The sequence below is a fragment of the Rhinolophus hipposideros genome, assembly GCF_964194185.1.
Source record: "Rhinolophus hipposideros genome assembly, chromosome: 9".
Classification (NCBI taxonomy): domain Eukaryota; kingdom Metazoa; phylum Chordata; class Mammalia; order Chiroptera; family Rhinolophidae; genus Rhinolophus; species Rhinolophus hipposideros.
In genome coordinates, this window is record NC_138055.1 from 2753164 (window position 1) to 2781152 (window position 27989).

Consider the following 27989-nt stretch of genomic DNA (forward strand, 5'->3'; position numbering starts at 1 on the left):
CAGGGGTTGGTGACCAGACCTGGGGCAAAAAGACTGCGTCTGAGTCCCAGCGCCCCGCCACCCCCGTGCTGTGTGCTGATCCTGTTTCCACGTGTGCAGTGGCACTGGGCCCCCTTACCCTGCAGTCCTGGGAGCCCAGTGTGGCCGTGTGGTCAGGAGGCTGTCCACACAGCAGGGGCCGCACCACCTGTGCGCTCGCGCACACACACGCCCAGGTTTGGACCTGTTGCCGTCTCTGCCATCGGCTCAGGGACAGCACGGCACCCGGTGCACTTGTGCATGGACAGAGGTGGGCAGAAACCGTGCTCGGCCACTAGAGGCCAGTGCAGCCTGAGCTGGGCCCGCGTGGGCCTGCCTGGGACTGTCTGGGTGCTCCTGGGGAACAGGATGGGGTGGAAGCCTCGTTTCCCACCACCCCCAGGCTCCCCGGAAACAAAATAACAGCACTGGACGTGAGACCTGTGCCCATCACCCCATGTCCACAGTGCTTTCTGACTGTCTGCAGATTGAGAATCCAGGCCCAGCCCATGCCAGCGTCCAGAGTCTTCCAGAACCTTCCTGGAGCTCACACCTATCCAAAGGAGGGGTGAGTTCGGATTGGCCATGTGCTGGCCTCTCAGGGAGCAGCTGATGGAGGCCAGCTCTCGGGAAGGGCCTTCGTCCAGGGGCTCCCTGAAGCCACACCCTTAATCCAAGGGCCTGGGAGCCTGAAAGAAACCCCAGTATTTGTATTTAGAAGGGTCTGGCAACTTCCAAAAGCATGTTTCTTTTTATCGTAATGCTATCTGGGTCTTTCTGGGAAGTACTAGTACATACAACGGCGCGATTAGAATCTAAATTCCCTTCATCTCCTTGCTTCTGCTAACATTCTAATTAAGTCAAGGTTCTGTTGTTGTTCCATGTTTTAACTTTCATAATTTCCCACAAGTCAAACTTCACTAACGGTGAGGGATACTAGAGAGGGGACCGGGTCTGATAAACTGTTCCCGAGAGATTTTTCTGTCTGAATTTCAAAAAAAAGGGCAGAGTGGGGCCTGGCCCGGACTTGCTTCTGCCTTTCACCGAATGGGTGTTCCTTTTAGCTCCTTGCTCTTTAAAGATTGGCCCAGGAATTTATTGTGTGAGGAACAGATTCCAGAATTCATGGGGGTTCTGGTTTGAGCCCCTGGCAAAAGTGTCTTGAGCTATTGTTTAGAATATGTACAACACTAAAAATCCAGGGCTTCTTTTTTTTAATTCTATTTTTATGTTTAAAAGCACTAACTTCATGTGAAACACCTTAGGGACGCGTGTAAAATGTAAACATCAATTACAGTTCCCTGAGCCCGAGGAGTGGCAGAGGCTCAGCTCCTGGTGCCTAAAACAGCATTAGACGGTGGTGGTGGTACGGCCTCTTCCAGCCAGCCACTCTCGGGGGGACGGCACCATTGCTAAACTTCAAGCCCTTCCTCCTGACGTAACCCTTAGGAGGGACCCTGAGGGTCAGCGAGTGGGAAGAGAGACTGCTGCTTCGAGCCACCCCCAAAGGGGAAGGGAGGTGAACAGGACACAGACCTCAGGTGGTGCTGGCCAGGCCACACATGCTGCACCCCTTCCTGACACCCAGGCACGTGCCCTCCCCTTCTAGGCCTCAGTTCACTTTCTGTGAACACCCTGGGTAGAAAGGATCAGTGGCCAGACCCCCTAGGAAATCGGATGAAAGCTACAGCCCCTGCCATTCCATGAGCACAGACACGTGCATGCACCTTTTAACCTACAATTTCAGCCATGACTGTGGAGGCAGTGATGAAGCAAGCATGACCTCGTGCTGGGTGACAACGACACAACAGTAAAGCTTAGCCCCAGTAGGTGTGCACCTAAACCAGGCCTGTGCCAGCCTCCTTATGCAGATAATGTCATTAATCCCCCCAACGACCTACGAAGCCAGATGACTGATAACTCCAGTTAGAATGAAGAATCAGGGCCTGGCGAAGCTCACACAACTCCTCAGAATTGGAACTTGACCCCTGGAAGGCGCCAGCCATCTCAGATTTGTGATGATTGTTCTGCTGAAGCAACTAGACTGCGCTGCATTCTCGGCATAAGCTGCAGCCTGCTTTTTCATGCCCCTACCCTTTAAATTGTGCATGCTGATGGAAAAGGGCATGAAACATCTTTGTAGAGTTCTACGTACAATCACAAAGCTGACACTCCGCTAATCCTCAGGTCAAAAAGTGGACAACACCTGCTCCCCAGCACCCCTCCTCTCCACGCTCATATTATCTTGCTTTCTCATCTCAAATCTTTCCCATTTGCATGCATTCTTAAAAAGTATGGTGGACTTGGGCCTGCTTCTGATGAATGGAACCATCGTTTGTCTCTTGGCCTTTTGCTGGACATCCTGTTAGTGAGAGCTGTCCCTGTGTTCCCCTCCTGGTCCCTGAGACTGGGAACCGGTGCAGGGCAGTCTCTGTGGTTACTTTCAGCCTGCAGGTGTCTTATTCCAGGAAAGCATGCCCACACCGAAACTCATTCACTGCACATTCGAATTTTCAAAAACCAGCAAGGGCAGTGCAAGAGCAGCTTTTGTTTATTTAAACCCAGCCCACCCTATTTAAAGTCCTACTGCAAAATATGCACTTCTAATGTTTTCCAGCAGGGTCCCCCTGCTTTCCCTTCACCCCTGCTGGGACCTTGCCACTGAAAGCTCCAGTGGGGTCCTCCCTGCTTTCCTAACCTTCAAACTCCTGCCCCCTGATTCTCCCCAGGAAGACGAAGGGCAGGTGGAGAGGTCCTGGGCAGTCACATTAAGGGATGGACTCCCTCGCCCTCCCTTTAGCACACGTCTCCCTACAGAGCTCACCAGTGGAAAGTCACAGATTAAAAAGTTCCAAAGCAAGTCTACCTTTTAGGTCAATAATAATGTCTGCAAATCACTGTTAATGGGAAGAAAGTGCTCATATTTGGCTTCAGCCAAAGACATTGTTCTTAGCAACCGTGAACAGTATTGGTTGAGGTTGTTTATTTATTTGCTGCGACCCGGGCTCGGAACCTATCTGCGCTCAGTTCAGTTCCAAAACACAGAGGCTGGATCTAACTCCCCGTCCGTCGTAAAAAAGCCGCAGACGAGTGGCGTCCCTACCGCTTCTACCCTGCCAAGGGGGCCTTCTGCGAAGGAGACACCTGGCCCTTGCCACCCCACCGTCCCCACCACTGCGAGGCTCAGGGGTCCCAGCGCATTTGGCATCCAGAGCTCTATGGGGGGGGGGGTGAGCAAGTGCATACCCCACCTGGGACGGCACGGTCCCAAAGCCCCGCAGAAGGGGGTGTCACACAGTCCTAACCCACGCCCCCACACCAATGTGCCCCGCAGGAGGCGGTGTGGGGGGGTGTCCTTTAGTTCTTAACTCCCCTCCGCTCTCCTTGGTTCCCGGCTGGTGCCGGCGGTGGTTAATCTCAGTTCTCAAGCTCCCTGTCGCAGGCTGTCCCCCACAGGGGACGGAGGTGGGGAAGAGGCGGAGCGGGGGTGCTGTCGCACAGTTCCAAATCCCCCCCAGGTGATTCCCACCCCACGCCACGTCCAGGGCTCGCACCGCCGCCGTTGCGCTCCGGGAGTCGCCCGAGGCTCTGGGACAGGACCGCGAGTCCGCGAACGCTGGGCCAGTCGCACGCACCGAGACGAGCTTGCCTCCGCCGTCCCCGCTCCAAATTCCAAATGTCAACCGGGCTGTTTTCTTTTCGTTTAAAAGTTGTGCTTTCAACCAAGTGTGACCCGTATCCGGTGAGTTGCCCATTGGGTTTCAAAGTCCAGGGAAGTTTTATCGGGGCAAAGCACGTTAGGCTCGGGCATTTTGCTGCGACGGTGTAAGGCCCCCCCAGCATCGCAGCTGTCCTTAATGGGGTTCGGGCGCCCAGCCCCCTCCCCGGCCCCTCTGCACCCGTCCATCGTCCCTCCTAGGTCCAACCCGCGCGGTGGCCGGGGCCGCGGTCTCCGCGGAGCAGTTCGGACAGGGTGGGGTCGCGCCCGGCCCCCGGAGAGAAAAGCCACCACCCCACTGGTAGCGGCCCCGGAGGCCCCCAGCCCCGCCTCTCCCAGCCCGGCCCTCTCGGCCCCGCCCCCCGGGTGGCTCAGTGGGTAGACCGCAGGGGCGTGGGCCTGGCCCTCACCCCCTCCCCGGCTGCGCCCCCGCGTCTCCATAGCGATCCTCTCGGCGCGCACCTCCCGGCCGGCTCCCCCCAGGGCTGAACAATACGCGGCGGGGCCGGGGGCGGGGCCGAGCCCGGCGGGGGCGGGGAGAACGCGGGCCGAGGGGGCGCGGGGGGAGCGCACCGCCCAGGCAGCAGCCGGCCGCCGGGGTCTGCGTGGCGCGGTGCCGCCCAGCCCGCTCCGGGAGCGCAGCCCCCGCCCGGCCCTGGGCCCGCCCCGCTTCCCACGCCGCCTGGCGGAGCCCGCGCCGGAGCCACCTGGAGCTGCCTGGAGCCGCCGCCGCAGGTTGATGCGCGGCGCCTTCCCGGGACGCGCGGAGGAGCCATCTTGAAACCAACTTCGCAAACTTTCGCAAAGTGCTCTCGAAGTGGAAGCTGCGGGTGAGAGCGGGAGCGCGGCCCCCGGTGTCCCCGCCGGGGCACCCGGGGAGGCGGGGCGCGGGCCGCCCCGAGGGCTGGGCGCCGGGCGCGCGGGAGCCGCCCCCCGGCCGCGCCGGGTGGATGCGGAGCCGCGCCGGGTGCATGGATTGTGCTCGGGCTCCGGGCTCGGGCTCCGGGCCATGGCGCCGCCGCCGCCCGTGCTGCCCGCGCTGCTGCTCCTGGCTGCAGCCGCCGCCCTACCCGCGCTGGGGCTCCGAGCGGCCGCCTGGGAGCTGCGCGTGCCCGGCGGGACCCGCGCCTTCGCTCTCGGGCCCGGCTGGACCTACGCTCTGGACGCCGCGCGCACGCCCCGGGCACTGCGGGAGCTTCTGGACGTGAGCCGCGACGGGCGGCTGGGGGCGCGGCGGCGCGGGCCGGGCGCGGGGCTCCGGGGCTGCGCACGCCTGGAGGGACGCCCGCTGCCGCTGCAAGTCCGCCTGGCGGCCCGTGGCGCCCCGGCATCGCTCAGCCTCCGCCTCCGGGCGAGCGCGCACGGTCCCGGTTGTAGCCCCGGGCTCCGGCGACGACGGGCCCGCAGTGCGGAGCTGCGCGCGCGCGCCGTGCTCACGGGGCCCGGGCCCGGCGCCGTCCTCTGCTTCCCGGGCCCCGGCGGCGGCGGCGGCGGGGCCACGCTGCACTCGGCGCTGCTGGCCCTGACCTCGTTCCCGGCCTGCCGCTGTCCGCCGCTCCCCGGGCCCCGCTGCCCACGCCGCCCAGTCTGCCTGCCGCCCGGAGGCTCGGCCCGCCTGCGCCTGCTGTGTGCCCTGCGGCGCGCGGCCGGCGCCATCCGGGTGGAGCTGGAGCTCGAGGCGGCCGCGGGGACGCCCTCCCCGTCGCTGTCGCTGTCGCAGTCGCTGCCAAGCCTGCCCCAGACGGAGGTCGGGGCGGGGGCGGCGCGTCGGGCCCGGCGGGGCGCTGGCGGCAGCACGAGCCCGCAGTTCCCGCTGCCCAGCTACCAGGTGTCGGTGCCCGAGAACGAGCCGGCGGGCACGGAGGTCATCGAGCTGCGCGCTCACGACCCGGACGAGGGCGAGGCGGGGCGCCTGAGCTACCAGATGGAGGCGCTGTTTGACGAGCGCTCCAACGGCTTCTTCCTCATCGACCCCGCCACGGGGGCGGTGAGCACCGCCCGCCCGCTGGACCGCGAGACCAAGGACACGCACGTGCTCAAGGTGAGCGCTGTGGACCACGGCTCGCCGCGGCGCTCGGCCGCCACCTACCTCACGGTCACAGTCAGCGACACCAACGACCACAGTCCGGTCTTCGAGCAGTCCGAGTACCGCGAGCGCGTGCGGGAGAACCTGGAGCTGGGCTACGAGGTGCTCACCATCCGCGCCACCGACGGCGACGCGCCCTCCAACGCCAACATGCGGTACCGCCTGCTGGAGGGCGCCGGGGGCGTGTTTGAGATCGACGCGCGCTCCGGCGTGGTGCGCACGCGCGCGGCCGTGGACCGCGAGGAGGCGGCCGCGCACCAGCTGCTGGTGGAGGCCAACGACCAGGGCCGCAACCCGGGCCCGCGCAGTGCCACGGCCACCGTGCGCATCGTGGTGGAGGACGAGAACGACAACTACCCGCAGTTCAGCGAGAAGCGCTACGTGGTGCAGGTGCCGGAGGACGTGGCGGTGAACACGCCGGTGCTGCGCGTGCGGGCCACGGACCGGGACCAGGGCCAGAACGCGGCCATCCACTACAGCATCGTCAGCGGGAACCTGAAGGGGCAGTTCTACCTGCACTCGCTCAGCGGGAGCCTGGACGTCATCAACCCGCTGGACTTCGAGGCCATCCGGGAGTACACGCTGCGCATCAAGGCCCAGGACGGCGGCCGGCCCCCGCTCATCAACTCCTCGGGGCTGGTCTCCGTGCAGGTGCTGGATGTGAACGACAACGCCCCCATCTTCGTGAGCAGCCCGTTCCAGGCGGCCGTGCTGGAGAACGTGCCTCTGGGCCACTCCGTGCTGCACATCCAGGCGGTGGACGCGGACGCGGGTGACAATTCGCGCCTGCGCTATCGCCTGGTGGACACAGCCTCGGCGGCGTCCGCGGGGAGCGGCGGCGCTGGGTCCCCGGCCCCCAGCTCCGCGGCGGACTTCCCTTTCCAGATCCACAACAGCTCGGGCTGGATCACCGTGTGCGCCGAGCTGGACCGCGAGGAGGTGGAGCATTACAGCTTCGGCGTGGAGGCCGTGGACCACGGCTCGCCGCCCATGAGCGCCTCGGCCAGCGTGTCCATCACCGTGCTGGACGTCAACGACAACGACCCCGTGTTCACGCAGCCCGTGTACGAGCTGCGGCTGAACGAGGACGCGGCGGTGGGGAGCAGCGTGCTGACCCTGCGGGCCCGCGACCGCGACGCCAACAGCGTCATCACCTACCAGCTCACTGGTGGCAACACCCGGAACCGCTTCGCGCTGAGCAGCCAGAGCGGCGGCGGCCTGGTCACCTTGGCGCTGCCCCTGGACTACAAGCAGGAACGTCAGTACGTGCTGGCGGTGACCGCCTCGGACGGCACGCGCTCCCACACGGCGCAGGTCTTCGTCAATGTCACCGACGCCAACACCCACCGGCCGGTCTTCCAGAGCTCCCACTATACCGTGAGCGTCAGTGAGGACCGGCCGGCGGGCACCTCCATTGCTACCATCGGCGCCACCGATGAGGACACGGGTGAGAACGCACGAATCACCTACCTGCTGGAGGACCCGGTGCCCCAGTTCCGCATCGACGCGGACACGGGCACTGTGTACACCGTGACAGAGCTGGACTACGAGGAGCAGGCCGCCTACACGCTGGCTGTCACAGCTCGGGACAATGGCATCCCTCAGAAGTCCGACACCACCTCCCTGGAGATCCTCGTCCTTGACTCCAACGACAACGCGCCGCGCTTCCTGCGCGATTTCTACCAGGGGTCGGTCTTTGAGGACGCGCCACCGTCAACCAGCGTCCTCCAGGTCTCTGCCACCGATCGAGACTCGGGCCCCAATGGCCGCCTGCTCTACACTTTCCAGGGTGGGGATGATGGCGACGGGGACTTCTACATCGAGCCCACGTCTGGCGTGATCCGCTCCCAGCGCCGGCTGGATCGCGAGAACGTGGCCGTGTATAACCTCCGGGCCCTGGCTGTGGACCGGGGCAGCCCTGCGCCCCTTAGCGCCTCCGTGGAAGTGCAGGTGACCGTCTTGGACATTAATGACAACCCTCCAGTGTTTGAGAGGGACGAGCTGGAGCTGTTTGTGGAGGAGAACAGCCCGGTGGGGTCGGTGGTGGCGAGGATTAGTGCCAATGACCCCGACGAGGGCCCCAACGCCCAGATCATGTATCAGATCGTGGAAGGCAACGTGCCCGAGGTCTTCCAGCTAGACCTGCTGAGCGGGGACCTGCGCGCCCTGGCTGAGCTGGACTTTGAGGTCCGGCGCGAGTACGTGCTGGTGGTGCAGGCCACGTCGGCCCCGCTGGTGAGCCGGGCCACGGTGCACGTCCGCCTCCTGGACCAGAATGACAACCCGCCCGTGCTGCCGGACTTCCAGATCCTCTTCAACAACTACGTCACCAACAAGTCCAACAGCTTCCCCACGGGTGTGATTGGCCGCGTCCCGGCCCACGACCCCGACCTCTCGGACAGCCTCAACTACACCTTCCTGCAGGGCAACGAGCTGCAGCTGCTGCTGCTGGACCCCGTCACAGGGGAGCTGCAGCTCAGCCGGGGCCTGGACAACAACCGGCCGCTGGAGGCGCTCATGGAGGTGTCTGTTTCCGGTGAGTGGCCACTGGGGCTCCCACTGGGCCACCTGGGGAGCTGTGGGGACCTGCTAGGGGCCTGCCCAGCGTGCCAGGGCACATTCGGGCAGGGCCCGGGCAGCACTTTGGGGATGTGTGGCCTCTGGTTGGATGGCTGGATGCCGCGAGCTGGGGGTGTGCTCTCCTCCCCGGCCAAGGCCGGGGGAGTGGGAGGGGTACAGCACTGCTCCCCTCAGCACTTTTGCTGGGGGCAGGCCTGGGCTTCTTCAAGTTCAAGACCAGGGCTTCTTGGAGCTCTCCTCAGCGGGCTGTGGCTCCTGAGTTGTGCTATTAAAACTGTCTCCAGGGCTGGCTGAGTCACCTGGTTTGCTTGGTGATGCTATGCATGCAGCCACACACCTTTCTGGAAAGATCAGAGGTCACCTGCCCATCCCATGTGCCAATTAGCTCCCGGGTGGGACCGTTGGAAATTGCCGGATGGGTCCCTGAGTCAGCCTGTAATACGGCTGGAGTCACTTCCCTTGGTGTCTCTCTTCTGTCTCCTCCAGATAATAACAATTGGGTTATGTATGCTCTCTGTGTGGGAGCGCTTTAAAAAGTGTAGCCGCGTTTGATCTTGGCTTCTGCTCCCGGACATGGGCTTCTCTTCTGGCCTACCCAGGTCGCTGGTGGAGCCAGTGTGGGAAACCAGCTGGCATGCCGTGGGCTGGAGGTGAGCAGAAGATGGAGAAAGTCCCAGCTCAGCTGGCCAAATGCTTGGCAGCAAAGAGTTGGTTCCCGTGTGCCAGGCGGGGCCTGCGGGTCTGGGGAGAGGAGGACAAAGAGTGGGTGTGGATTTGGGAGACGTGGAAGACAGAAGGATTTGGCAGGGGCATGGGGGATGGTGGAGAACAATAAAGGGACCCCCAGTGGCTCCTCAAATGGGCCTGCCTGTGGATGTGATAGGCTGGTGTGCACAGGTGACCTTAATTATGAGACCAAACTACCACCAAGATAGGCTCCGATTGGGGCGTTTGTGTCAACGAGTCGTTTAAACAGCAAATTATTAGGATACGGCATCACTGTGGGAGTCCTGGGAGAATTTCAAAGTTTATTTTCTTACTTGTCTTGTTTCCACAGTTGGCTGTAATTCTTTATATACTAAGGGTGGGTAGCAAACAGGTTTCAGTTTGCTTGTGAGTTCTGGAACTTCCCGTCCCATTTTGAAGGGAGGCGGTACCTTCAACACAGGTTTTAGTAACACAGTCTGTCTAGGGGTGACTGTTTTAGGGTTTTTGAGGTTGTGAATGTGTGCAGAGAATGCGGAATAGCCCTTTCGGGAGAAGTGTTAACCACAGTTATGGATAGTCCGAGCAGTGACAATAAAAAAAAAAAAAGGTTTTTTTTTCCTAAATGTTCATTTGTGTTTTCTTATTTTTTATCTGCTAGATAAAGCAGAGTGGGTGGGGACTGCAGCCTGTATAAACACGCCTTGGCAGTTTCATAGCGTTTTGATTTTACGCGGGACGTGGTGCTTTCACAGCAACACATGCATGCTGGGATCGGGGAGGTTTTGTGTGTCTGGAGCGTCAGGAATACGGGCCCCTCTGTGTTGGCCGGATAACAGGGGTTAGGATGTATTTCATTCAGAAGGGGTTAGTTGCTGAGGAGCGCCTCGCCTACCTGGTGGGCCCACAGCCTGGATCACAGTCAAAGGTGGGTTGGGGATTCTGTGCTATGTAGTCATCCCAGTGGCCCAGTTCTGGCTTCTGAATCCTATGCGACACACCTCATGTAATCAGGCACTAGGGGCTCATGCGTCAATCTCCCACGTAATAATGATGTCCTTTGACTGGGTATCAAGCAGTTTTCTATAGTCTTGTACTTCTTCTATCACTTCATCCTCTGGTTACCGGGAGGTGAGTAGTTTTCAGTTGCTGCCCATTTTACAGATGAAGAAACTGAGGCTCAGGAGTGTTAAATAACTTTCTCAGTGTTACACAGCCAGGGAGAAGGAGTGCCAGGTGTTGAACCTTGATCCAGACAAAACAAGCCTGCCCCTCACACTTACCTGAAAGAAAGTTTTTGAGAAACTAGTTGCTAAGCAGAATTGTGTCTGCATCCTCGCTCTGGTTTAAAGTGGGCACCTTTGGGTGTCATGTAACCCTCAGACCATTTGACAACGATTTCATGCTCTGAAGAAGTAAATCACTCTCAACTCAAAAATCTGTAATTCCAAACAGCAAAGCACTGTGTAGAAGGAAAACAAAATGAAACAGAAAGATCAGCCCTTTAATTAACCAGGGTCGGATTCTTAGGTTTTATTAGGAAACAATGGGGAGGGCTGTTGTTTCAAACTCATACACTGTGTTCCGTGAAATGTTATTGGCTTCCCCGATTTACAGCCATACCCTAAAGTCTCTAATGCATTATTGCCGCCCTGGAGGTGCTGCAGGGGACAGTCCAGATTAGGTTTTGTGGGAGCCTCGCCAGGTCGGGCTGGGCTGCTGGGAAAGTGCACCTGGGGGCAGTGCTGGGAGTGGATTTGCCGGAAGGAGGGCGGAGGGCTGTTCCCTTCCGGCCTCACCCCATGGCGGGCACGGGGCTTCAGCACTGTCATTCTCATGGTGCGTAGACAGTGTTGATGGCTTTATGTAGCCCACCAAGGACAAAACACTACTTGAAAAATTTTGAAATCTGCATACAGACAAATTCAAATGACATTTTGGGAGATGTTCATTTTCCACGCGATGGTTTTTGAATAAGATTTAAATTTCTGTGCCAGGGACTTTTTATTACGAATGTTTATAAAAGCTGTGTCTGAATTTGTCAAAGCCGTTGCCTAATGACCGTTGGGACTCTTGAGCATTGAATACTTTCTGTAGTCTTTCTAGATGTTGGTCTTTGGGTGATACTGACATTTTTAATCCAACTTGAACTTGTGTGTGCCTGTGGGTTTGGAGCCTGAAGCCATGCCTTGCGGAACGTGGCACTTGGTAGAAAAAGGCCCACGTTTGTGGGTGTTGCGGACCGACGGATGTGGGAAAGGCAGCGTTTGTGGGGTGAAAATGATTGGCCATTGAGTCGTTCAGACATGTCAGAAAATACTGAAACAGTGAAATAGGCCTGAGTAACCTTTTCACCGTTTACTTTGGTGGAGAGAACATGGTCTTACATCGTCCAGGCTTGATAAAGTTTTGGAAAGGATTTGCCTAGTTAAATACAGGGTATTGTAGGGACGTTTAAATAGGTGATTGCAAACAGGAAAATAGGTGGTGGCCATTGTACCAGGCACTGACTGGGTGCACGGCGTTATGGGCGTTATGTTTGTTTCTGAATTTTGCAGCTTAAACCACTGTATTTGTTGAGCTGGATTCTCTAGCCGCATAAGGATTAGGTGCTTTGGCTGTTAGTTAACCATCTAAGGGCTTCAGTAACTCTGGAAATAGTCACTTGCTGATGTACTGTCAGAAACACTGGCTCAGAAACAAAAGAGTGTTTATTCATTTATTGAGCACCTACTGTGTGCCAGGCCTACTATGTGCCAGAGCCCCGGAGAGCTGTGTGGCCCCGTCCGCCCACCCCCCCCCCCCGGAAGTTGGCTGGAGACAGAATGGATAAATGCATCTCTGGCAGGAGGAACCCGGAGAGGGTCGCTGCAGGGTCTGGTAGGCGGTTAGGGGAAGTTTGGGGCTGAGATCTGGGAGCTGTCTGGGTTGCTGATGGGAAGAGGGCTCCAGGCAATGAGCACAGAGGGTTGGGCGTGGCCCCGCTCAGTGGCCAGGGAGTGTGGGTGGATGGAGGGGGCGTTTGTGAGGTTAGATGGTCAGATGTGGAGGGCACATTGGGGTCAGTCCGCCCCCTGCTGCACATGCCGGGAGCCCCCCAGGCGCTGCCTGTCCCAGCGCAGTGCATTCTCCTGCTCCTGCAGCAGCCTGGTGAGGTGGAAGGTTCCGTCATCGTTTCCATCTCATCAGGAGGTGAGCCAGGGCACTGGCAGCCCTGGGCTTTGAACCCGAGACGGCGGTTCCTGAGCCATGTGCTCTCAGGCTGTGCTTTCCAGAATAAACTGGCGCAGGGAGCAGAGGATGCTGGTGAAGGAGATGCATTTCCTGAGCCCGGGCCTTGCAGGGGTCAGCTCTGGGGAAAGACCGTGAGCCCACTTTGGGACCCCAAGCGGCTGGGGCCCCTTTGAGATTGTCACGAAGAGAGTGTGCAGCTCTGGGCTGGAGAGAAGAGCTGGGGTCACGGCCAGAGGTGGGGTGTGAGGGCGCCAGGGCTCAGGACGTGTATAAGGAGGACGGCCTCGGGCACAGCCTCCAGGAGCTGAGGCCTGGGCAGCCGGCAGGCAGGAGGGACCTCCACGAGGCTGCAGCAGGAGAAACCTGAGGGCCTGGGGCCCTGGGGGCCGAGCGAGAGAGAGGGTCCCGAAGGGGGTCAGCAGTGGCAGTCGGCAGGCCTGAGGACAGAGAGGTGATTCGGGTTGGCCAAGGGGAGGGCCTCGGTGACCTTTGTGAGAGCTGGAGTGGAAGGGGGCTTGGAAGCCCCCCCACGGAGCGGAGGAAAGGCAGGAGGCTGGGCGCGTGAGGCTCAGGGAAGGCGGGAGGGCCATGGGGACGTGGTGGCCCGGGCTGCGTTGGGGGCCAAGACGAGTTACCCAGTGAATGTGCACAACCGTTCCTGCCTGTCCTTGACCTGCTTGTGCAGGTGTGGACACTGTCGCCTTTGGGGTCACTGGGCATGGGGGGCAAGCGTCACTGGCAGCCTGTGTGGCCAAGCTGAGTGTGGATGGACCTGCAGGATGGGGGCAGGAATGGTAGCCGTTGCTTCTGGTTGAGTCACAGGACCTGTGATGGAGGAGCAGGAGCGTCAGGGGAGGACGGGCAGGGTCCAAGGGTGACCAGGAGGCCAGGAGCCCCATCTCAGCACTGGGCCTAGTGACCTGAGGCCTCCATCTGGCCCCAGCTACCAACTCGGGTGATAGGGAGACTTTAACACCCAGGAAAACTCACAGGAACGTGAGCCCCTCGGAGGAGGGGTGGTGCTGCAGTGTCGTCTGGGAAAGAGACTGGCATTGCTGGCAGGCCACGAGTCAGGGTCGCAAGCCCCCTTAGGTCAGGGCCGACACACACAGCTGCCCGTGTTGATGCCCAAGAGCAGAAGCGTGAGGAACCAACCGGGCGGGTGGGTCAGCGTCCGCGCCCGGGGTTGTGTCGTGTGGCAGCACTCGGATGCGAACAGAAGTAGATTTTGTCACGTGGGGCAGAGCGTGTGGAAAGTATTCCTGAGTTTGGCAGGATTCGTTGGGGGAAATCGTTTTCTGGTTTTTCTTCTTGTCCTGTAACCTGAGCACATAGGCTCAGATGAAAGCCCTAGAATTAAATTCCTGAATATGGGGATGTGCTGTAGTCAATAGCCCCCTTGCTTTCTGTGTTTCGTTTGGGAAGGGTAACCGGGTGAGACCTGAGGAAGTGCTAAAGGGCCGAGGTCCTAGGCTGTAGTGGTCAGCGGGACCACCATTGTGGGGACGACCAGGTCACCCCCTGTACTCTCCCCTGTGGGCCTGGGGCCTGGCACACAGTAGGTGCTCTCCCAATATCTGTGGATTATTTGTGGAACGAGCTAGAAGGGTGCTGGGGTGTTGCACCTGCCAAGGCCACAGGTGGCTGCACTGCCCTCACTTGGGGGGCCAGAGGGAGGCCAGTGCAGGAGACAGGACACCCCATGGCCTCTAACCAGGACTTCAGAAGAACAGACACCCACAGAGTGGTTAAAATGATAAAGAGCCGGAGTGGGGTTTTCCCGGTTTGGGAATGCCCACACCCAAACAGGATAGCCGATCACGCAGGTGTCACGCTCTAGGCTGAAGCAAAAGCATGAGAATCAGCCATTGGAGTTTTCCTAAAAAAATGCCTGTTTCTTTCACCTGGGGCCCAAACCCCCAGAAACGTACAGTGGTGGCTGTCTCCCTGGACAGAGGGTCGTGGTGCAGTGTTCCCCCCCCCCACCCTGCCTTCTGACCTGGGACGCAGAGGCCACAGGACTGGCTGGAAATTGGGATGACATTATGTCGAAAAAGGCTAGGTTTGGGGCTTGTGTGTACCTGCGATCACTTGAGGGGGACAGAGTGTGGTCCCGCAGTGGGTGGCCTTGGGGTGCCCTCCTACTGGTAGGTAAGTGGGCCTTGTGTGGTGACCGCTCTCAGGTGCCCAGGGGTGCGTGAGTCTAGCCGGACCCCTGAGCAGTTTTGGCCTGGGCCTGGGTGGCTCTGAGAGGCTGAGTCCCAGCCCCTGGCCCACCCTACTTACTGGCCAGCCACTCACCTGTCTTCCGTCTGTGTTCCTGTGAAAGAAGGGGAACTCGCAGTCCCTCCGTGCCTTGTGCTGGCTCTGGGGAGTGTCAGGCACCCCTTCCTGGTAGAGCATTGTCCTGCCCCCCTGGTCTTGTCCTCTGCCCTCCTCCTGTCCCCTGTGGCTTTGTGGTCAGGTGGTCAGTGTCTGACCTCTGCAGACCTGGGAGGGCCACAGTGGAGGAGCCTGGCCTCAGAGCCAGATGGTGCATTGGGGGTGGTCACATAAGAGCACTGTCACCACACTTCCCTGGTTTGTGTGTCTTCCAGGCCCCAGGCACGTGCCCAGGGTCTGCTCGCATGGTCCTAGTGGAATTTCCGAGGACCCCCATTTTACAGACAGGCAAATAAAGTGAGGCTAGAGAGCGCGTCATGGCGGGCAGAGCCAGGCTCAGACCCTGGTGCCTGCGTGCTCTAAGCACTGGGTGACCGGCCCCTTAGCGGATGGCTAAGCCCTGAGAGGGGGAACAGTGCCATCCTAGCAGCCCTTGGGGCCCAAGTGTGGTGATCCAGGGATGGAAGTCAGTGCATGTGACCACATGCCCGAAACAGGGCTGCGGGTCACACACGCATCATGTCAGATTCCACATGGGTGCTCAGCTGCTTTGCCCCCCCCCCCCGGTGAGCAGGAATATGGCCACACTGGGGAACTGGGGGGCCTGGGGAGCTGTCCCCGAGCCTTTGCAGGGTCTCCCAGGGTCGAGGTGCGTCATAGGAAACCGGCATGCAGGACCGGTGTACAGCAGGTGCAGGAGGGACTTTTCAGTGGTCAGAGCTGGAGGTGGGGGAGGCGGGCACCGCTGAGCCCCAGGAGCAGCCGGTGGACCTGCCCTGCGTGTGCTCTGCAGCTCCCGGAGCGCACACTCTGCTGGCCAGGGGCCCGCCTGCCTGCCTCCCCTCCAGCTATCCATCGGGCAGGGGCTTTCTGTCTTTTTTAATCGTCTGTTTGTGCTGCCAGTTCTGTATCTTCTCCCTCTTTTTAGGAGTTTTAAAATGTCTAATCTAAATGATACTTGGTTAAGGTAAACTAACGGCAACTAATTCACATAAAATCACATGCTGTGTTAGCACTCAGAGATAAGAACTCTCTCATAGGGCAATAACCTTTTATCAGTCAGTGGATTGTTGAAGGACTGTTTTCATACAACGAAGTGGTTTAGCTGCCCTTGTCAGGGACTGTCTCACAGGCCACCACGGTCCCAGCAGCTGTCCTTTGATGCGCTGTGACGGGTCTCCACCCGGTATGGGGGAGAGCATGAGGTTTCAGGAAGCCTGGCCCGCTGAGTGCTGATGCTGCTCAGGTCGGCCCCTCTGGCCTCAGCGTTCCCATGGAAACGAGGGGGTGGGATGGTTATGGCCCAGGACCTCCTCCTCTATCATTCTGTAGGTTAAGGCTAAGGAAAACAGAAAGCCAGCGTTGGGGTCTGGCCGTTACTTGGGAACCCTTTTTCTTGCCAAGTACATTGCAGGTGCTGAGAAATTCTCTCCTCAACAAGCTGTTGCAAAATATTTGCAAAGCATATGTCTGTCTGATAAGAGGTTAACATCCAGAGTATATAAAGAACGCCTACAACTCAGCAATAGGAAAACAAACGGCCCGATTAAAACGTGGGCAAAGGAGTTGATAGGTCTGAAGACGTACAGGTGGCCGACAAGCCCATGGGAAGGTTCTCGGTCACTGATCGGTAGGGAAACGCAGATCAGAACCACAGGGAGACACCTCCCGCTTTGGGGTGACTATTATCAAAACAAAACAAAGTACCAAGTTTCGGTGAGGATGTGGGCGAATTGGAACCCTCCTGCACGGTTGGGGTGTAAGATGGTGCAGCCGCTGTAGGGTGGGCGGTTCCTCAGAAAATTAGAGAGAGAATTGCTCTAGGCTCCAGGAATGCCACTTCTGGGTGTTCCACCCGAAAGAAGTAAAAGTGGGGTCACAGACGGAAGTTTGCACACTGTGTTCATACCTGCATGATTCACAACAGCCAAAAGGTGGAAGCCGCTTAAGTGTCCATCGATGGATAAATGGATAAGCATTTATATCCAGTGCTGTTTCGCTCAGCCTGAAAAGAGAAGCACCTTCTGACACCTGCTACAATACGGATGAACCTTAAGGCCATCATGCTCAGTGAGACAAGCCAGGCCGAAAAGGACACACAGTGCAGGATTAGATGAGGTTCCCAGGGTAGTCAGCTTCATTGAGACAGAACGTGGAACGGTGGTCGCCAGGGCTGGGGAGGGGGAATGGGAGTCAGTGTTTACTGGGGACAGGGTTTGCAAGATGAAAAGGATTCTGTGGATGGATGGTGGTGATGGCTGCACCACAGTGAGCTGTGCACTTGAGAATGACAAAAATGTTACATTTGTGTGTATATTTCACCACAATAAAAAATCACTAGCAAAACAAAACTGTTCTGGCCACTCAGGTACTGGCATGTGGGAACAGGTGCCTCTGCCGTGTGGTGTCAGGGACGTTTATCCACCAGGGCTGAGCGCCGAGCCCAGCTCCCTGTCCCGTCCTGCGTCACTGAAGTCACCTGGGCTCAGTGTTTTGTGCGTGTCTGAACTCATTGGCATCCTGACATCGTGAACAGTGAAAGGGACAACAGATATGATAACAAAAATTGTGTTCGGTAAATAGGTAAAATCTCTTTCGGTGTTTAACTACATATCAGAATCTGCGAAGATGGACATGTACCTTGTTCTAAAAGCCCTGGGTAAGAGAAAGGGTCCTAGGTCCCTGGAGGACCGGGCGTCCCCGGTGCCGTGCAGCCCAGCCCAGCCCAGGAAGGAGCTTGGTTGGTGGCTGGGGCTTCAGGCCAGATGCTGGTGTCTCTGTGGCGGGCACGGGGAGGCTGCTGCCCCTCTGTGCAGCTGGTGGGCTCTGTTCTGCCAGCCCCACCGTGTCCTCGGCCCGCTCCCTCCCGACCAAATTAGGTTCAGTGCCAGTTGGTACATGTGCCGGAGCAGGTGTAGGGTTGTGGGTTTTTTTTTGACATTTTAACACACTCAGGCGATTCGCGGTGAGCTCTCTCCTTTTTCATTCTTATGGCGATCAAAGTCACACAACATAGAGTGAACCATTTTAAAGTGAAGAATTCAGTCGCGTTTGGTACATTCACAGTGGTGTGCCTGTGTCGTGCTCGAGTATTCCTGTCACCCCCAAGGACTCCCGTACCCACTGTGGTCACGCCCCATTCCCCACCCCCAGCCCCTGGCACCACCACCGGCTCTCTGTCTCTGGATGTGCCTGTGCCAGGCCTCTCCGATCAGTGCCATTGCACACTGTGTGACCTCTTGTGTCTGGCTCCTGTCAGCGGCGCAGTGTTCTCGAGATTCATCACGTAGCTGCGTGTCGCTGCTTCCTTCCTATTTATGCCGGTCTCTTTTCAAGCTGGCTACCCTGGACACGGCCCCACCGCGGCCACCAGGACGGCCACAGGACAGAGGCAACCTGTGTCTGTCCTGAGGTTGCCTCTGTCCTGGGGTTGTCACCAGAGGCACTGGTCAACCTCAGAAAACCAGAGTCTCCCAGGGGCAGTTGGGAGGTGTTGGGGGAAGAGCAGTGCTTTGGGAATATGGGACGCGTTCCTGTTCAGTGACTTTGGCCCAGAGGACAATGCCTGAGAAGGAGTTCCCAGGACCGGGGACGAGGAACACTTAGGAGAGTCATAAATCTGCACGTTTCTGCCCTGTAACAGTACACCTCCTGGGAGAGGCGGTGGCCCTCGTAAGAGGTTCCGGATTCTTCTGTGACACCACACTGTTTTCAGAAGTCACCAATGCTGCCTCCCTGCGATAGGGCAGGGGGCATGGGGTCAGCATGGGAGGTGCCTGAGTCGGGACAAGCAAGCGCCCAGTCCCCACAGGCACGGGTTTCACAGGACGCCCAGTGAGGTGACTTCCATGCAGACACAGCAGTGAATGTGGGGGGACTCCACAGGCGGGGCCCGTGCGGAGAGACTTCTCGGAGCTCAGGAGCCAGCTGGGCCTTGGACAGGTCAAACGGAAGGGTGGGGGCAGGGTGGAAATGGGGCGAGGGGCTAAGTGACCGTGAGCAGTCCCAGTTAGGGGCCTGGAAGCTGCAGTGTCACGGGGTTGAGCTCATTGGTGCTGGAGCTCACTGGGCTTCCCCTTGGACGCTGGGGTTTGCGAAGGTCCGGGGTCTGAGGTCAGGGGTCAGCTGAAGCCCTGTCCTCTGAGGCCTGAGAGGGGCAGCGATCCGGTGGTGGTGGTGGTGGCGTCTTGGGGTTGCTTGTTGCCATCCCGGAGCAGAGCCCCGCTGGGCAGTCAGTGCCTCTCGGTTCCCCTGGAGCTGCGCCTGGGCCTGCGTGGGGAGATTGGAGTGCTGGCTTCTTACCCGACCCAGCCTAACACAAGCTGCCTGTCTGGGCAACTCGGGAAGGTTCTGCTCCACTTGCAGGCCTTTTTAGGCTGCAACCTGGGCTTTGTTCAAGCCTCAGGAAGCCAAAGGACTTGTGACCGGCTGGGTTAGATTCTTTTTGGACAGTTCCTTGAGGTTAGAGACCTGCTGTGTTCGTTTCCTGGGGCTGCTGTAACAAAGTTGCACAGACTGGAGACTTGAAACAATAGAAAGTATTTTCTCCCAGTTCTCTGTTAGTTTCGTAGCATCTCTGTAACAAAGTTACACCAGTTGGGAGCTTAAAACAGCAGAAAGTATTCTGTCCCAGTCTGGAGGCCAGAAGTCCCAGGTCAAGGTATTGGCCAGGCGCGCTCCCTCTGGAGCTAAGAGGGAGGACCCTTCCCAACTCGCTCAGCTTCTGGTGGTTCCCAGGGTCCTTGGCTTGGGGTCCCTTCACCCCAATCCTCAGCTCCATTGTCATGTGACCCTCTCCCTATGTGTGTCTCTGTGTCTTCTCTCCTGTAAGGACCAGTCATATTGTATTAAGGGCCCCCCCCCCATTCCTCTATGGCTTCATCTTAATTTATACCTTCATTGCATCTGCAAAGACCCCTTTTCCAAATCAGATCAAGTTCATAGATGCCAGGGCCTAGGACTTCAATTATGTTTTGGGAAGACACAATTCTACCCACCGCAGCTCGTGCCTTTGTACTCACGTGTGTAGCTCTGAATTTTTTGTGTTAAATCAGATGACGGAGCTCTGCTCGCCCAGTGGGACCCACCTGAACACCTGAGACACAGCCCTTTTAATGCCATGTGACCCATAGGCGTCCTGCCCCTTTGTTCTCCTCTCTTCCCCTCCAACTCTAATTAGACGGATTGTGGCCCAGGATGAGGTCCCCTGCTGGTTGTTCACAAAGGCCGCTCACTCCCTCATCACTTGGACAGCACAGTGACATTCGGGCTGGGTGGGCGTGCTCATGCCTCTAGATGTCACTTGGGAAGGAGGAGGTGTCGAATGTGTGTGCAGTCAACAGACTGTGTTGCATGGGGCCCTCAGGCCTGTTAGGGGATGACAACACACCCTGCCTTTCCCTTTGTGCCTCAATGCCAAGTGACACAGCTGTGGGAGTCGCCTTTCCAATTCATGCCTCTCTTCTAAGCATGGAAAATTCTCTAATGTGTAATTGAAAGCTCCCTTCCCCCCCTTCAAAGAAGAGAGAATGGAAAATATTAAGGTTTATTGTTCTGGGAGATTTCCTATGCATACGGCACGTGGCCATCAGAGGTCAGGAGTGCGTGTGTGTGTGTGTGTGTGTGTGTACGGGACAGGAAGCCCAGTACAGTTGAGTTACGGCTTGTGTGGGCCCCTCACTGTGGAACAAACGTGCCTGAGAAAGCAGGAGTGGGGGCGGGCGGTGCATATCAGTGACTGGCTGTACCTCCCGGGCAGTGCCACTTACTGCTAAATAGACAGCGACCGGCACTAGCTGGGGTCTGTTTTCGGAGAAAACCAGGCTGGGGTGACACGCGGCAGGAAGCCGCGGCAGGGTTGGGACAGCTGTCGGAATCCCCGGGCGGGCTGGGGAGTCCATTGTGTTTGCAGCACGAATTCTGTGTTTCCTCTTCTTTCTGTCGCTCAGCAGCCTGGTGATTTCTGAACCAAAAGTGAATTTGAAACACTGAAAACTGGCCCAAGCCCTTCCAGGGTCCTAACTTGCACCTGGCAGCCCTTTTCTCTGCAGCGAGGGAAACTGAGGCAGTGAGGCCTGGGGACGGGTTCTTGTCACTCTGTGCCCTGACCCGTTGGGCGAGGGCTGACCTCAGCCAGGAGGCTCTCGATTCTTCCTCCACGGAACCGGCGAGTCTGTGTCTGGTGGTCTGACGCCGACAATCCCAGTCTCTGGGTCTCTCCTTATAACTCCTGCTTGAAAAACCAAAAAAGGTGTCCCATGGCTTACCCAGCAGGACACGGGTTTGAGTAGGACTCCGTGGGTTCGTGGCAGGTGGATTTGGAAGGAGGGAGGGACCGTGTGGTGGTTAGCGCCACAGCTGCCTGTCACAGCCCTTGGGGTGTCGCCTGTGTCCTGAGAGTTGTTTAAAACGCTGTACAAACTGGCGGGAGGTGGAGAGCAGGCGCTGCAGTCAGCTGGGCTGAAGGAGCATAGCAGGTAAGGTGGACGTGGAAATCATCCAGGAGGACCAAGGTGCAGAAGACGAGCCTTCGAAAGCCTGTCCTGTCCTGTGGTTTTGTTTTACGAGGTCAGATTTGCAGAAGCGTCCGAGGGTGTCCTCACAAGGGGCCCTGGGTGGCCTGATTCTTTCAGGGAGGGAGACTTTGGTACCGCCAGCGAGTGACGGGTTAAACCAATTCAGTCGCCTGGATTTCTGATTCCTGATGGCAGTCTTGTTCACTGCACGTGTGTGCACATGTGCGTGTGTGTGCGTGCATGTATGTTCATGCGTGTGTGTGTACATGTAACAGATCTGTCTGTGACTGGCTAGTTCTGGAACATTTTCATCACCACAACATTGTGTACTTTTTTTTAAACATTTTAAGATTGGATGGTATTTTCCAAACCGAAAATTCAGTATCATTTTTGTTTCATTTTATTGATGTTTGAAGAGATATCGAATCACGAGATTTACCTGTGCCAGTGGGTCAGGATGGGTTGCTTTTAGCCCAGTGGTGGTCACCTGTCTGGCGGTATGGGGGGCTGGTGTCCACCCTCATCGTCACGGGGCGTGGGGTGGCTGTGCCAGGAGGGCGTTGGGGGGGCGTGAGCTGCAGCCAAGAATCAGGTACACCTGCCTGTGGACAGACAGGATGGAGCCTGGAACTTCTGCCCCGAGAGCTGGAAGTGCGACCTTTGGGTTTTGGCCTGCCCTTGGCCTGCCACCTCTTGGCCAGCACTAGTCACTGTCTGGCCCAGTCTGCCCGGGACCGAGGGGTTACAGGTTACAGGACTCCAGTGCAAACACTGGGGAAGCCCTGGGCAAAGCAGGCCAGGTTGGTCACCTCACCGTCACCTGGGCTGACAGTCCCTTTCCCTTTTCATACCGGCCTGCGTTCCAGGGGTACTCGGGTGGTGCTGACAGGGCCTGGTCCACTCCACCTCAGCTCGCCCTCTGTCACATGTGTCTTCCAGAGAGTGTGCTTGGTCTCCTTCCCTCCCCACTTTGTCCTAAGTGCCCACCCAGTAACCCACCTGCCTGCAGGCTTCTCTCGCAAAGTGTAGCTCCAGCCCCTGCCCCACCTCTTGCCCCTCCACCTGGGCGGAGCAGGTACGTCTGGGCCTGAGGCCTTAGTCAGCCTTCACATCCTGTTCCTGGATGGGATTCTGCCATCGCCCCCGCCCCAGTGTCCCATCTCCCGCAGCCACTGCGACAGCCACAACTTCGACAGCACCAGCTTCTGGAGACCTGGCCTGGCCCTGCTGTTGTGCCACCTGGGACCCCTCCTTAGGGGCCCTTGCTCACGGGATAAATGCTAGGTGGCAGAATCACATTCACTGTGCCAGCTGCTGCTGCTCCCACTTCCCCCTGGACATTTCAGGTACTCCCCCTCCCCCATGCTCACTCGTCCCCCCGTCAGCCCTGCTCCTCTCCTCCTGCTGCCCTAGTCACCTCCGTGTCAAGGCCTCGTCCTTCCCAGCAGCCCCAGGCTAAGTGAGGGTCCTTCCTGGGAACTCCTGGCACCCACTGGCATCCCAGAGCTTGGCGTTCACCCCGCGGGCCTGCTCTGCCTGGGAGGGGCTGGGAAGCCAGTCCGGGTGGGGTTTTGCAGAGAGGGGGCAGTCAGTACTCTACATGGGAAATTCTTTGTCCAAGGTGTCCTCTACGCTGCCCTGCTTTTAGAGCACAAGTTGGTTCATGAGATGAACCAGGCTGCATCCATCCAGGAAACGAGCCACTCGCCTTATTTCAAGCCGTGAGGGATTTGATGCAGGGAACTGGGGCCAAAGGAGCCAAGGGGTTGTCTTCTCCCAGAGGGGTCGTCTGTCTCTGGGCCTCGGTCTCTGCCTCGGCACCACGGGCGGCCTGATGCCGTCAGCTTTTCTGGGCTGTCCTTGTCACCCAGGGGTTGGATCAGGTCAGTGACTTGGGACGTTCCTTTATCACGTAACTCTCCTCACAGGACATCAAGGCTTTACAAATGAACCCGTTCCAACCGGGTGCTCCAGGGTGGCGGGGGGGGGTCCTGAGGGGCTCTGAGGACGTGCCTGGCTGAGGCCGCAGCATGGGCGGTGCCCAGGTGGCTCCCGCCTCCTCAGCCTGGTGAGGGACAACATCCCTCGGTTCTGAAGGTGACGCAGGCTCGGGGTGAGGCGTGTGGAGTGGACACCAGGCGACCCAGAGCGGGCTGGGCTGCTCACTGCCAGGCTGCGGGACTGGCGGGGGGGCGGGCTCCTGGGCTTTTCCTGCAGCGACTTGTACTTACAACATGGGCATGACGCAGGCGGCACCCGGACGGTGGGTCACGTAGCTGCACAGCCGAGCTGTGAGCCCAGCTCCTCATGGCAGCTCGGACTGCCCAGGTCGAGGGACTTCTGGACATTTTGCTGCTCTTGGTGTTTGTGTATGTGTGGGGGCAGCGTCCATAGAGTCTTGGGACGTGAGAGGGAGCAGGGGGATTGACTGCTGTCCCTGCCTTCCAGCAGGAATCTGGTGACAACAGACGCCCTGGTCACATCTCCCCAGGACTGGTTCTGGTGACTGACGGCCAGAGAGGCGGGGCCTCGGGCCTCCCAGGTCAGAACGTGGAATGGATGGGACACCAGCGGCCTGTTTGGATGTCAGGGTGTCCGTGTCCTAGATAGCAGCTCAGGTGTGGCTTAGATAAGTACAGTGTCGTGACCTTGACCCCGTGGTCTGCACGGTCACCCCTGAGCCCTTGGCATTGTCCTCTTGGGGCCTCACTGGGAACTCTGGGGGCCCAGCCAGGTGGGGAAAGACCCTCAGACAAACTTAGAGGCAAGTCCAGAGTCAAGGGCCTGTCGCCGCTGGGGGCGGGGAGGCAGGAGAAATGCAGACATGCCACATAGAGTGGGAACAAATGACAAATGGGACGTGCCTCTGGTCTGTTGTCCTGGGTGTGTACGAGTAAGTTTCCTGTGGCTTTCAGCCCCTGGGCTCACGTTCCACCAGCATAGGTAAGAGCTCTCTGTGCAGGTGACGTGAGACGTTAGACTGGACAGAAGGTTGCTGTCATTGAAGTGGGTGCCATGACGACAATGGGGACGCGTGTACATCATAGCAGCCCACAGGCAGTGGCTTCCCCAGCCAACCTTTGTCCCCGTCTTCTCAGGGGATGTGGCTTGAAGTACTCAGTCTGGGACCTGAGTGCATTGGCGCACCAGCATTTTCCATAGACGTCTTCGTGTCATCGCACCGGACTTCTCAGTGTGGACTCGGACTCGGGCTGACCTGGGGACCTTGTTGTGCGGGGCGGCCTGTGGGGTCTCTGGTCCCGCTCCCCACATAAGAAGGCAGGACATGGTGAGGCCAAAAAGAAACCCCCCCGGAGCCATAGATGGGGGAGTCAGACCACTATGGTCTCACTGGAGGCTGGGTCCACACTGTCTGCAACCCGCCGTGCTAACTGCAACCCGCTCTTGCCAGCTCAGCCACCATCTTCTCGCTAGCCCCCATTTTTCTGCCAGCGTAGCCACAGCAGTTATATTAATGGCCAATGGCTCACTGGTTACAGCTGACGGCCAACTAGCCACAGCTGATGGCCATCCAATCACAGCTGATGGCCATTTTACTACCTGAGCCAGCACCTTTCCACGTGAGGCCGAGAGCCTGGAAACTGCTTTCTGGGGCTCTGTCCCCACACACCTGAAACACCTTATACAGGACCCTATGTGGAGGAACTTTTTGAACATGGATTTTTATCTCCTTGCAGATTTATAGCCTGTTTTGCTTAAAGTGAGCGTGGAGGCTGCCTCCCATGTGTTGTCTGAAAAGTAGCGAGAAAGTCGGGGGTGGGACACTGCCGTTCCCTGACAGTCTCCTCCTCTCTTCCGTCACTGCTGCAGCTCTGGGTCCCAGGTGGCGCAGAGACCTGGGTTTGAGTCCCGCTCAGGGAGGCCACTCGCTGTTTTCATCGCCTCCTTTACACCCCGTGGGTGAGGGAGGGACCTGGCCCAGGCTTATGGGATGGCCGAATGCATGAGACGCCACGCTGGACAGGTGAGGTCCCCCCCACATGCTCACAGCCCGGGGCAGGAGGACACCTGGTGCCATGCAGGGCCACACGGGGTGCCCTCGGGGGCATAGTTGTCCATCAGGGCCTGGGGGACGCAGACCTTGTGTAACAAGAGGGAGAGGTGGCCCTGAGTCCTGTGGGAGGATGCAGTCGGCTTGTTTGAATAGTTCCACGGGTTGGCGGGGAACAGAAACCCACTACTCTGGGGCGCGCAGGGACTGTGCCCGGTCTCCGGGATAAGGAGGTGACTCGGCTCCGGGCCCTTATCCACGGAGCTGAGTGCAGGGCGCCTGTGATTAGGCGGCGGCCGCCTGGTTTTAATCGCCGCCAGGGCAGCACCTCAGGGGGGGTTAGACCTCGCTCACCTGTGTGCGCCTCTGCTTGTCTGTAAATCCCGAGCATCTGCCTCTGACGGAAGCCCAAGGGCAGTATCCTTGCCAAGGGCCTAATACGCGTGGCTGCCATGGTCACTGCTGCTATTGGCATGACCCCCAGAGGCCCTGGTACCACGGGGACCACTGGGCTCTGGGCTGGCCTGGGGGCCAGGCTTGTGCAGCTCAGGGACCCCAGGATGGAAATGGCTTGTTCTTCCCAGCGGCGCAGGACGCTGAGCATGTCACAGCAGCATTGAAATTGCTGACGCCGGGAGGAAAGGGAAAGGAAAGGGTCACTCCACAGTTATGTGGCCAGAGGAGGGGCAAGGGGACACTGCTACTGAATGTCGGGGCTGAATAGTGAGAAGAGCGACAGGTACGGTGTCTAATCACGGGCGGACGCTGGCAGGGCGGGCACTGAGAGTGCCCACACGTCAGAGGGAAGACGGACCGTCTGCTGTGCCCCTGCCTGGGAGGTGCTCCCGCTGGCCCCTGCCCTCTGTCTGCCCGCCCACTCTCCCGGCTGCCCCCACCGACCGCCCTCAGCGTCACCCCCAGGTGCTCCATTATGCTTTGCTCATTCTAGAAAATTCTGGCAATAGGGAATAACAAAAAGGAGAAAGCAAGAAATTGTCCCAAATGCCAAACCCAGAGATGGTTCCTGTTGACCTCGTGGTTTGTTTTAGGTCCCAGAGGAAGGTGACGTTCCCAGTTCTCCGAGTTGTGGCAGGTGCATTCCGGTGGCGGGCCGGGGTTGCCATGGCGATGGGTGCTCCCTGGGCTCCCACCTCTGGGGCCCTTGAACGGAAGAGCTGGCCCTTTGTCCAGGGACAGTGGGGGCCCTTCTGCTGCTGTGTGTCTGGCTCACTTTAATTACCTTCAAGGGGAAGCCCCGGGAAGGGGGAGCCTCGTTTCCTGAAAAGCTTATGCTTAGATCCCTCACTTTTAAAAAGTCACGTATTTATTTCACACCAGAAGACCGTAGCTTTTATGGCTTCAGCTTAACGGGCCAGAGATAGACTCTGGGGAGAGCCACTGGGAGAGCTGCCCTCTCTGCTGGACGCAGAGGGTTCAGAGCTGGCCCAACTCACTAGTTAGAGCCAGCCCTCTGTGAATCTCTTCATTTCCTGTCACCAACTGCCTGGTGACAGATCGCACCAAAGGACATGTCGCCACCCCCCCTCCGCCCCATACACTTCTTCTAGCTCTGTGGCCAGGAGCAGGGTCTTCCTCTCTTCTCTGGCCCATGTGCTGGACAAGAAGAGTTGCCTTGCCAAGGAGGTGAGAAACGCTGGCTTTGTCACCTGTGCCCCATGAGCGAGGCTTCAGAGCTGAATGGAGGTGGGGGGGCACTCTGGGTCCTTCCTGCTTTATTGGATGGGCCATGACTTACGTGATGAACGTAAGCAGGGGAGTTGCAGCCCACGGGCTCAGGTGGAGAGGAAGCTGTGTGACCTGGGGTGCCCGTTACCCTCTCTGAGCCCCAGCTTCCTTATGGGTGAAGGAGTGACGAATGCCACTGTGCAGATGTCATGAGAATTGTCTCCGCAGGTCCTGTCCCTTTGTGCCTGTGTCCCCTTTGTCCTGTGATGTCTGAGAGCCTGGCTGCACTTGGTCCCCAGGATTCTAGCCAAGAGCCATGCTGCCCAGTGGGGCATCTGTGTCCTTCTGTCCCCCAGCCCCTCGCCCAGAGCAGGCTTTAGGGACACTTGAGTGACTGGGACTGGACAGGGTGCCAGGCACAGGGACAGGACACCCAGGAACCCTTTGGCGTTATGCTGATGCCTTTAAAATGGAGCAGAGAAGATACTGGACGTGGTGTCATCCTGCCAGGGAGGGGAGGCGAAGCCGGGAAGGCCCACTGGCTTCTGGAGCCTTCCCAGGCCGTGGGGGTTGCAGTCACGCCCTTAGCGGCACGCGTGCTGTGCTGGAGCACAGCACAGGTGAACACAGGTGCTGCTGGCCCGGCCGGCCCGCCGTCGTTTCGGCGTCGCGGGTTCCCAGCCAGGACCGTCCCAGCCTTTCAAGGCGTGTCCTCGTACTGCAGGGTTTTCTCAGCTGTACCGTGGGAATGTGCTATCTCTACACCAGTTAACATACTGATTCCTCGAAATCTGGCATTTCTCAGCTTCAGCCAGGCTGAGACGCACATGATCCAGCTACAGGAGAACCGTGTCTGGAGGGGCCGTGTCTGAGCTGCTCTGGTGCGGTCAGTAGTGTTGTAGGTGCGGGGGAGGGGGCCACGGTGACTGCGTCAGGGACACTGGGAGTTTTGCAAGTAAGCAGGCCCTTTAGGGAGGGGAGGGACCCGTGTGTGTGAGAAACGCCACACAACAAAGGCTCTTCCGGGAGGGCATGGCTCCGCAGGCCACAGGG

General features: G+C 58.6%; 1 protein-coding gene across 1 annotated transcript in view; it reads left to right on the forward strand.

Moving 5' to 3' along the window:
• Nucleotides 1–4745: 4745 nt before the first annotated feature.
• Nucleotides 4746–27989, forward strand: part of CELSR1 (cadherin EGF LAG seven-pass G-type receptor 1) — a gene marked incomplete at its 5' end in the record, with an annotated part of 132213 nt that continues 108969 nt past the window's right edge. The window contains one exon of the mRNA XM_081060677.1: nucleotides 4746–8358. Coding sequence (XP_080916803.1) covers nucleotides 4746–8358 — 3613 coding nt within the window. The remainder of the gene's footprint in view (nucleotides 8359–27989) is intronic.